General features: G+C 46.9%; 1 protein-coding gene across 1 annotated transcript; it reads right to left on the bottom strand.

Moving 5' to 3' along the window:
• Positions 1 to 6682: 6682 nt before the first annotated feature.
• CCL26 (C-C motif chemokine ligand 26) lies at positions 6683 to 10995 on the bottom strand. The gene is made up of 3 exons (XM_045542162.1): positions 10926 to 10995; positions 10723 to 10837; positions 6683 to 6776 (listed from the first exon to the last, which is right to left on the bottom strand). The coding sequence occupies exons 1-3, from the start codon at positions 10993 to 10995 to the stop codon at positions 6683 to 6685; spliced, it is 279 nt and encodes a 92-aa protein (XP_045398118.1).

Here is a 10995-nt window from a genome sequence, read left to right as displayed (position 1 = left end):
AGCACATGTTGTCAGTGCCCCACCCATGTGTCCTCAGGTCTTATGATTGTGTCCCACCCCCACCCTGCAGAATCTGTGGCTCTGGTGCCCCCTGTGCCCTTGTACACAAAGGGTAGGAAGTGCTGAATTAACACTCACCCCTGCCCCGCCCCATCACCCGTCAGCCAATGACGATGAGTTGGTGTACAAACACCCCTGCTCCCTTGCCCGTGGGTCAAGTTAACTCTGAAGCATGGGTTCTACAGAATTTCCCAGAATTCCCCAGCAAGATTAAGCTCAGTTGCCCACAGTGGCAACCTGCTCGGTAATATGCACTTACTGGATGCTTACTCGTCCCCATTCCCTTCTGGTGTCTCCTGAGATCACTTCCAAAATTTATTACATGCACATTCTCACCTCAAGGCCTGTTTCTGGAGAAACTCAATCTAAAACATCATGCAAACCTGAGATAATAAGGTAAGAAGATCGGACTTTGAGCAAAAAGTGCTTCCTTAATAATAGCCGTTATTCACAGATAGTGTCTTCTAAATTGCCATCTTTTCCACATTCTCGCATATCTCATAGTAGCCAGGTGGCTGTGGAGATGATCTAGCCAGTCTTCGTGTAGCTGGGTGCGTAGTACTATGCAGTGACCCAAGAATCCATATATCCTAATCTCAGCTCTCACTTTGAAAATTTAGCTCAGCCTAGTGGAATTCTCCATTCCAGTGCTTTTGGTCACAAATTTCCAAGATTCCCTCTTTTATTATTTTTAAAGGAAGTTTAAAGAACTTCCTTTAGTCATCCTTTTGAGGTAGGGAGCTTGAACTTTTATTCCTACTTCGTAGTAACAAGGTATCCCTCCCCACTGTAAGTGATCTAAATACTCCAGTTAAAAATAAGGATTAGAAGAATGAATTTTTAAACAAAATGATCCAACTACAGGCTGCTTCCAAGAAACTCACTTCAAAAATAATGATATAGCTAGGTTAAAAGGATGAAAAAAGAGATAGCATGCAAATATTAATTAAAAGCACAAGTGCCTATTTAATATTAGAGAAAGTAGACTTCAGAGCAAACAAAATTACCAGAGACAGGAAGAGATATTACATAATGATAAAAGGGTCAATCCACCAAGAAGACATTGCTATATGCACTAAATCACAGAGCTGTAAAATATGTGAAGCAAAAACAGATAGAAACGAAAGAAGAAATATTTGAATCCACAATTGTAGTTGGAGAACTCAACATCCCTCTCTCAACACTGATAGAACAGCTATATAGGAAATCAGCAAAGAAAGAACTCAAGAACACCATCAACCAACAGGATCTAATTGATGTTTATAGAATACTCCACCCAAAATCAGTAGAATATGTATTCTTTTCAAGTGCCCAAGGAGCATATACCAAGATATACTGTATATCCTGAGCCACAAAACAAATCTCAAATAGAAAAGAATTGAAATCAGGAGGCTAGGCGTGGTGATTCACACCTATAATCCTAGCACTTTGAGAGGCTGAGGCAGGAGGACTGCTTGAGGCCAGGAGTTTAAGACCAGCCTGGGCAACATAGTGAGACCCTTTCTCTAAAAAAAAAAAAAAATTAGCTGGCAATGGTGGTGCAAGCCTGTAGTCCCACGAGGGGTGGGATGGAGGTTGCCTCCACATACAAGTGATAGGGTGACCAGAGACCCCATGTGGAACTTCTAATCTATTGGAGTCCAAAAAGCAAGCAGAGAACCTTAGCTTTAGTGGACACAGGTGAATGAACCTTTATTCATAGAAACCCAGGTGTACTGGTAAGTGGGCAGACACCCTGGTAAGTAGTGGGCAGCTATAGATGGTTAATGGGGGATGAACAATCTGAAGGAAACAGACGTCTCTCCTCCTTGGTGTTGGGCAGAGTCCCATGGCTTACTATACTGTCTTTATCTAGCCTATTCCAGAAAAGATGTTAGGTATGGACGTCCTTTGAAGACGCACTTTACAAATGTCTGTGGGAGATGTCCACCTGCAGATTCAGGTGGTAAAAGCTATTTTAAGAGGGGAACCAAAATGCGAACCTGTACACCTCCCTCCCCGACGTGAAATTATTAACGTGAAACAATACCATCTTCCTGGTTGGCTAGAAGAAATTACAGCCACAATGCGGACTGCCCAAAGTCATTACTGAGCCAGCCCAGTCTCCTCAACGGCCCTCTTTGGCCAGTAAGAAGGACTGATGGCACCTGGCACGTGACAGGAGTCTACCAGGAGTCAAATAAGGTAGTTCCTGGGATACACGTGGCTGTGCCCAATATAACCAAGTGATAGAACAACAAATGCAAACTGCAGGCACTCACCGAGCTGTGCCTTCTGTATCCCTTTACACCCTGACCCAACAATGGCCATTCCAGGTGTTGCCCCAGGGGTAGCTACACAGCCACACTATTTGTCATGGAATGATTGCTAGAGATTTAACTTGATGTCCACTGCCACCTGCTGTTAAATGTTTTCATTGCATTGATGGTGTCATGGTAGCCTTTGAAGAATTGTCAGGGCTACAGCAAAACCTCTCTGCCTTGTGCACCCTTCTCCAATCCGGAGGGCGGCCAGCACCCTGCACAAAGTACAAGGCCCAGGACCGGCTGTAAGGTTCCTGGAGGTCACTTGGTTGTGTAAGACACGCCTTATCCCAAGCACAGTTGACAAAGTATAATTTTCCAGGCCTAAACAGTTACAGGTTTTCTAGGTCTTTTGGGGATACTGGTGGGCTTCTATTCCACGTGTAGCTGCATGTTTGCACCCCCTATGCGGACCAGTAACGAAGGGGATTAGTTGAAGCTGAGATGCAGAACAAGAGGGAGTATCTGCAAAGGCTAAAATACCAGTGGCCCAGGAACGAGCTTTAGGTTCCCCCCTTCCTGGGTGCCATTGTCTTTACATGTGACCATAAGCCCTGAGGGGAACACTTGGGCCCGCTGGCAAGTCCACCATGGGAAAGCAGTTCCTCTAGGACTCTGGTCACAACTATGGAAGGGTGCTGAAACCTGCTATTTCCTGATTGAACAACAGATTTTGGGGGTACAAGGCCTTGCAGCAAGCTGAACCCATAACTGCTGCTTTGCCTGTAACAGTGAGACCAGGTCTCCCTGTTAAAGGCCGGATGGAAGGGTGGTTTGCCAGGCCTATATAAACTATTGCTCAAGCCTCCACTTTACAAAAGTGGCATGCACACCTGCAGCAGCACAGTGCCCTCTCCACGAGTCCCCTGGGAGACGAACTGCGTGCTAAGTTAGGGCCAGTACACTGGAGACCTGTGCCGCCCCTGTTGCGGAGCCCCCATAGAAGATGCCTCCAGTGGTACACGAAGGCACAGCCCCCGTTCCTGAAAACGCTTGGTACTCAGTGGGTCAAGCCACAGTAATCCTTGTGCAGGGACAGCAGTAGCCACACAGCTGCAGACAGACACCATCTGGTTTGAGATGGGAATGCGACACAGAGGTCAACAGGCAGGACTCCGGGCTGCTTGGTTGGTTTACACTCATGGGCCATGGCCTAGAGTTCTCCGTGCAGACATGTGGGCAGCATTTAAGGGTCTTGCAAGTTGGCTTTCCCAATGGGCCCAAGATGATTGGTAGGTGCTTTAAAAACCCTTATGGGGAGGTGCCTCGTACAAAGACATGTGGAAGACGCTTCAAGAACACACTACAAGCCTAATTGTGTATCACATTTCAGTACACCAGTCAGATTCACCTCCCTGTCACGTGGAGGTGGATGCTCTAGAACACTGGGTTCATGCAGCCACCTGAGCTAGCTGACTGGGTATGTAAACACAGTGGGCATCGCAGTGCACGAGCGGGCTGGCAGACAGCCAAGGGCACAGGACTGCCCATCCGTGATGAGGATGTAGTAGCGACGGTAACAGATTGCTTAGTTTGCTCCCGTCTACACGCCTGCTGCATCTCAAGCTTGGGACAACAGTACGCACTAACGTGTGGATACCGCCACGGGATTGGTACAGGCGTTCCCTTGCAAAAGCACAAACCAAACAGCCACCATCAAGGCTTGGAGCAACTCGGTGTTGAGTGTGGATAAGCTTGGCACATGGGTACTGCCTGAGGCGTGCATTTCACGGGACATGATGTCAAGCCTGGGCACGTGGCAAGTATATAGACTGGAAATTTCATTTATCATATTGTCCTCAGGCAGCAGGGTTGATTGAAAGGAAAAATGGCATTTTAAAGGTACAACTGCAGGTCTCTAAAATCCAATGCCTTGTGTGGGTGGACGAAGGTTTTGTCTCAGGCCATTAGAAATCTTCATTTGGTTGAAACAAATCTGAGTTGACAACATACCAACTACTCAGGACCACTGAAAAGGAGGGTTTATCAACCATGGTTGTAAAGAAAGTCCAACCAGACCCATCAGTACCTGAGCTGACACAAGGCCAATGGCAAATGTTATTTGGGACTCCCCAAGACCTCGAGCCAGGGGAGTGACATTTGAATGGGAATGAACTGGCAACTTCCCCCACATTGGATAGGGTTTTCTTGCCAGAGAGTGAGGAATTCCCCAACCAACTAAAGTGATCTCCATTGATCCTGTTGGAGTCTGGGCCACTGGAACATGGTTCCCTGTTTTTGTTTGTTTTGAGACAGAGTCTTGCTCTTTCACCTGGGCTACAGTACAGTGGTGTCATCATAGCTCCCTACAACCTCAAACTCCTGAGCTCAAGCGATCCTCCTGCCTTAGCCTCCTGAGTAGCTGGGACTATAGGCGTGGCCTATTGGCCACCACACTCTGGCTAATTTTTTTTTTTTTAACTGTTTGTAGAAACAGGGTCTCACTATGTTGCCCAGGCTGGCACAGGCCCTTTTAAAGTGTGCTCTGGTCAGCTGTTTCACACAGTCCTTTCCACACCTGTAACCTTACAAGTAATACTGGCACCTTCACCCCTTGGGCAATATGTTTGGTATGCACTGCCAGCCCATAATGCCCAGACTGCCTATGTCCCAACTAACAGAGACGAAGCCACTGCAGTCATTTTGCTTGATGGGAAAGAACTGCACACCCCCCCCCCGCCCCTGCCCTGCCGACTACCTACTAAACACTTGTCTTTCTGCCTGCCACCTTCTGTTCCTGTTGCTGCTCTGCTTGGTGAAAGCAGAAATAAACCTCTTCCTGGAGTGGGCTCAACGTTATGCCAACAGCTTCCAAAGTATTTCTTTAATGAACTTGGAAATGACCTTCATGCAGAAGACAGTTCTACAGGATTGTATGGCATTGGATGTATTAGCTACTGCACAAGGAGGAACTTGTGCCATTATTAATACTGAATGTCATGTCTACATTCCTGATAATTCTGGCAGTGTAACTCTAGCCCTGCAAGACCTGCATAAGCCAATAACCACAATATCTGACTCTACCTTTTCTTTCTCCCAATGGCTCTCATCTTGGTTTGGATCTTGGGGAACATGGTGGCAGAAAGTATTATTAATTCTGTGTCTTTCTTTTTTTTTTCAGACAGAGTCTCACTTTGTTGCCTGGGCTAGAGGGCCATGGTATCAGCCTAGCTCACAGCCACCTCAAACTCCTGGGCTCAAGCAATCCTCCTACCTCAGCCTCCTGAGTAGCTGGGACTACAGGCATGCACCACCATGCCTGGCTAATTTTTTCTATTTTTGGTAGAGATGGGGTCACACACTTGCTCAGGCTGGTCTCAAACTCTGGAGCTCAAGCGATCCTTCTGCCTCGGCCTCCCAGAGTGCTAGGATTACAGGCATGAGCTACCGTGACCAACCTATAATTATTTTTTAAAAACAGCTTATTTAGGCTATATAGACACCTGCATCCTAGGATTGATGGGTAGATATTATTCATGTTTATTAATTAGTATCTTGTTTTCTTAAAACACTGCCAAATACAGAGGTGTTGCGTTTACCCAGCACTGACAGGCTATGAGGTGTTGCATACAATTTACTTTTCCACATAACCTAAACTTGTCTCTAAATAATGTTAAAACATTCACTTAGCATTCTGCCAAAAGGTATTAAGCCTGTCCTTGCTTTTTTTTTTTTTTTTTGAGACAGAGTCTCACTTTGTTGCCCGGGCTAGAGTGAGTGCCGTGGCGTCAGCCTAGCTCATAGCAACCTCAAACTCCTGAGCTTAAGCGATCCTACTGCCTCAGCCTCCTGAGTACCTGGGACTACAGGCATGCGCCACCATGCCCGGCTCATTTTTTCTATATATATTTTAGTTGGCCAGATAATTTCTTTCTATTTTTAGTAGAGACGGGGTCTCGCTCTTGCTCAGGCTGGTCTCGAACTCCTGAGCTCAAGCGATCCACCCGCCTCGGCCTCCCAGAGTGCTAGGATTACAGGCGTGAGCCACCGCGCCCAGCCTGTCCTTGCTTTTTTTAACAAACAAACAAACACCATGGCAGAATTCAATACTGGGGTCGGCTCAGGGTTGGGGACCAGCCAGGCAGCCCCACATATCGACTCAGTTTCTTTTCCTTGAAGAAAACTCAGGTTTTATTGACTAAGAATGTTACAAGCAAGTCAAATCTTCATGAAAAACCTTTATGAAACTCTGGTAGAAAACACCTTCTGCCCTGCCCGGCCCTGGGGGGCCTTCTGAGAAGATTCTCCTGGCTCCACAGAAGGCAGCAGAGCTAAGAGCAGGGTCCAGGTGTCCTAGTGCTGAAAATTCAGCACAGTCACTATTGTTTCTGAGTCACCAGTAAAGAAATGTATCTTTGTACCCATTTTTCCTCTGGATGGGCACAGACTCTCTCGCCTCTTTTGGTAGTGAATCTGTGAACAGGAGACATGGGTAAGTGAACACTGAAACCCTTCGGCTCCTGGCAAAGGGGGTGAGGGGCAGCTCCCTGACCAGTCTCCGGCCTTGCCACACCTCCCTGTCCCTGTCCCACTTCCCCAGGGCCCTGCCCTCCCTCTGCCACGCCACCTTGATTTCCACTGGAAACCATGTTTCTAAGTCCACCCCCCAGGTACCATTTTCTACCAGCTGTAGCCCGAACCATGTAACATGTACCATGCCACTTAACTCTTTCATTTTAATATGATAGCTTTATTGATGTATAATTCACATGCCGTATCCAGTGGACCCTTGAACAACAACCTGGGTTTGAACTGCATGGGTGCACTTATATGTGGCTTTTTTTCCCAACCAAACGCAGATCGAAAATACAGTATTTGGGCATGCAAAATCCACATACACAGAGGGCCAGCTTTTCCTGTATGAGGGTTCCTTAGGGCTAACTGTGGGATTAGTTGGGGATTAGTCCTAAACCCAATCCTCCATGGGTACCGGGGGATGACTGTAATTCACCCACCCGTTTAAAGTGTAGAATTATAATTCAGTGGTTTTTAGCATATTCGTAGGTTATGCATCCATCACCATGATCAATTTTAGAACATTTTCATCAGCCCAGAAAGGAACCCCACGCTCATTATGTCCCTTAATTCTTAACCATCTTGTCTTGGGTTGCTTGTCATAGCTGGTTATATGATTCTTGCATTTCTTACCATGCTGTGAGCTTATTAAAGCACTCAGAAGTGACGAGAACCTTGGTCAAGGGTGCTGTAGCCCGAAGCACCCTTGCAAGGCCCAGTAGTGTCTACAGGGCTCTCAGATGTGCCCTGGCACATGGAACAGAGAGGAGCCAAAAGAATGGGAAAATAAAGGAGAGGAAGGGCTCCGTGGCAGTTGGAAACCATGGCTGCAAACTTTTTTGACATTGCTTCCATTGACAGGTGGGGATCCATGTCCCCTCTCCTTGAATTTAGGCCAGCCTTAGAGACTGGTCTGCTAATAGAATTGGTGGAAGTGAAGCTATGTGATTTCCAAGGCTGAGTCAGAGAAGACGGTAAAGCACTTATGTTGAAACCTTGAACCTCCTTGTAAGAAGTCCTACCAGTCCCAGGGTGCCATGTCATGAGGAAGCCCAACCAGTGCACCAGAGAGACCGAGCGAGGAGGAGGCCTTGCAGAGATAGAGACGTCTACTAGCCTCCGGCCATGCCAGATCTAGCACCATCTGACTTCACCCACATAAGAGACACCAAGCCAGAACCTTCCAGCCAAGCCTTCTGGAATTCTTGACTCACAGAAATCATGAGAGATAAGAAAATGATTGTCATTGTACCAGGCCACTATATTTGGGGGTGGTTTGTTATGCAGCTATAGATAATTGACGTGGGCCTCTCACCTGCCTTTTACAAATGAAGAAACTTGGCTTGCCCAAGGTTATGTAGCTTGTAAATGACAGAGCCATTGCTTTGATTCCAGCTCAGGGCTCTTTGTTGGTTAAATGTTGATGTCTTTAAAGCTCTAGAAAGCCAGTTAAGACCCATAGGTGGTCACTGCCCAATAGTAACGGTCAGAAGAATATATATCAGATGCGTTAAGATGTTCATGGCACCAAACTTTCCTATCTTTTTCTTTGTTTAACTGGATATTTTCTTTTCTTTTCTTTTCTTTTTTCTTTCTTTCTTCTTCTTCTTCTTCTTTTTTTTTTTTTTTGAGGCAGGCTCTTGCTCTGTTGCCCAGGCTAGAGTGCAATAGCATCATCATAGCTCACTGAAACCTCAAACTCCTGGGCTCAAATGATCTTCCTGTCTCAGTTTCCCGAGTACCTGGGACTACAGGGCATGTGTCATGATGCCTGGCTAATTTTTCTATTGTTTGTAGAGATGGGGTCTCCCCTCTTGCTCAGGCTGGTCTCAAACTCCTGGCCTCAAGCAATCCTCCTACCTCAGCCTCCCAAAGTGCCAGGATTACAGGCTTGAGCTACCATGCCCCGCCCCAAATGGATATTTCAGAATATCAGAAATTTTCTTTAGAATTTACTAAACTGTCTTTTCTAAATGCAATATGTTGATTTTCACAGTTTCTTGAAATGGGAGTTTTTTGTTTGTTCTTTAAAAAAGACTTAATTTGGCCTGGCGCGGTGGCTCACGCCTGTAATCCTAGCCCTCTGGGAGGCCGAGGCGGGCGGATTGCTTGAGGTCAGGAGTTCGAGACCAGCCTGAGCAAGGGCGAGACCCCGTCTCTACTAAAAATAGAAAGAAATTATCTGGCCAACTAAAATATATAGAGAAAAAATTAGCCGGGCATGGTGGCGCATGCCTGTAGTCCCAGCTACTTGGGAGGCCTGAGGCAGTAGGATCACTTAAGCCCAGGAGTTTGAGGGTGCTGTGAGCTAGGCTGATGCCACGGCACTCACTCTAGCCCGGGCAACAAAGCGAGACTTTGTCTCAGAAAAAAAAAAAAATAAATAAAAATAAATAAATAAATAAAAAAGACTTAATTATAGCTTTCGTAACAATTGCATAATTATCACACACCTCGCTAGTAATACAGCAATGATTCCATTGAAAAATAAACTTTTTTTTTTTTTTGAGACAGAGTCTTGCTCTGTTGCCCGAGCTAGAGTGAGTGCCGTGGTGTCAGCCTCGCTCACAGCAACCTCAAACTCCTGGGCTTGAGTGATCCTACTGCCTCAGCCTCCCGAGTAGCTGGGACTACAGGCATGTGCCACCATGCCCGGCTAATTTTTTCTCTATATATTTTTATTTGGCTAGATAATTTGTTTCTATTTTTTAGTAGAGACGGGGTCTCGCCCTTGCTCAGGCTGGTCTTGAACTCCTGACCTCTAGCGATCCACCCGCCTCGGCCTCCCAGGGTGCTAGGATTACAGGCGTGAGCCACCACACGTGGCCAAAAAAATAAACTTTTTAAGTAACTGAGAATACTGAGAATAAAAAGACCTGTGAAAATAAAAATAAATAAATAAATAAAAGAAGAAGACCTAAAGAAGTAGAGCCAGGGCAGTCTGAGCCCTGGAGCTCCCCTCTCTGCATCTAGGTGCTTCAGTGCCCTCTTCTCCTTAACTGTCTCAAAAGATGACAATCAGGTTTGTCTCTTCGCTCCTCTTCTGCGTCATTCTCTGATGTCCTGTGGCTCCATGCTCTTGGGAGCACAGGTCCTCCTATGTATGCATTTGGACTCAAAGGCAGCTTCCACTTTTTTGAATGTGTACTGTGTACAGGCACAGCGCTAAGTGATTTGCATTTTTGATCTCATTTCATCCTGCCAGGACAGCTGTGTGTCATCTCTCTCCTGTTACCAATGAAGCCTACACAACTTGACCCCTGTCTACTTCTCTTCCTTGTCAGGGACAAGTTTGTCCTTTTCCTACCCCTGGTTCATCCCACCCACCTATTGTTCTCTCTACCTGGAGCGTCCATGCCCCTCCCTCCTTCCTGCCCCATTCACCTGGGCCACTCCTGCTCATCCTTGGGGGGGGTCTCAGTCTAAATGTCACTTCCTCAGGGAGACCTGCTGGATGCTAAGTTAGGTCCCCCTGCAACCATGACAAGCGCCTTCCTGCTCTTTCTCTCTCCTGTCATCTCCTTCAAGCACTCAACTCAATTGTGATAAACTATTTTGTGCAAATGTCTTTTCATGTCCCTTTCCTTACGCTAGACCGCAAGGTCTACGTGGGTTGTCTAGTCTTTCCTTTATGCCTGCTCCTAGCTCAGTGCCCAGCACATGATATGAGAGTCTGGTTCTAGCTGAAGTGCAGAGTCACACTTGCTAGTGCAGAGGCAGGGCTGTAAGCCTGGTTGCCGGGTTCCCATCCCGAGGCTGACCCTGCCACTGTGCGGGTCTGCCCAGCAGCCATCCCATTCTGTGGCTGGTAGAGACCCTGAAAGCACATTTGAGAAATACTCACATCACAGCGTGCTTGGGGCAGTTGTTACCGGTGTATGCATAGTTTTGTACCCAGATCCAGGGAAGCATCTTTTGGCTGTAATTGAAGCAGCAGGATTTGACTATGTCGCTGTCACCTGAAAAACACGGAGCGGCAGGACATTGGAGTGGCCCCTTTCCATCCCCTCCCAGGCAGCCCAGGGCAGGGAAAGGGTGGCTCCATACGTGTGGCAGCTCCCAGGTGGGCGCTCAGGATGAAGGCCAGGAGAACAGGAGGGGCCCCGGACAAGTTCAT

Source organism: Lemur catta, chromosome 2 (assembly GCF_020740605.2).
Source record: "Lemur catta isolate mLemCat1 chromosome 2, mLemCat1.pri, whole genome shotgun sequence".
Classification (NCBI taxonomy): Eukaryota; Metazoa; Chordata; class Mammalia; order Primates; family Lemuridae; genus Lemur; species Lemur catta.
This window is presented reverse-complemented; position numbering and strand designations above follow the sequence as displayed.

Bases quoted from the DNA above. Each gene is read 5' to 3' on its own strand.
- CCL26 (XM_045542162.1), bottom strand. From the start codon at position 10,995: ATGAACTTGTCCGGGGCCCCTCCTGTTCTCCTGGCCTTCATCCTGAGC. The intron at 10,838-10,925 runs GTATGGAGCCAC...CGTGTTTTTCAG, and splicing joins CCACCTGGGAGCTGCCACAC to GTGACAGCGACATAGTCAAA. The intron at 6,777-10,722 runs GTGAGTATTTCT...TCCTGTTCACAG, and splicing joins TGCCCCAAGCACGCTGTGAT to ATTCACTACCAAAAGAGGCG.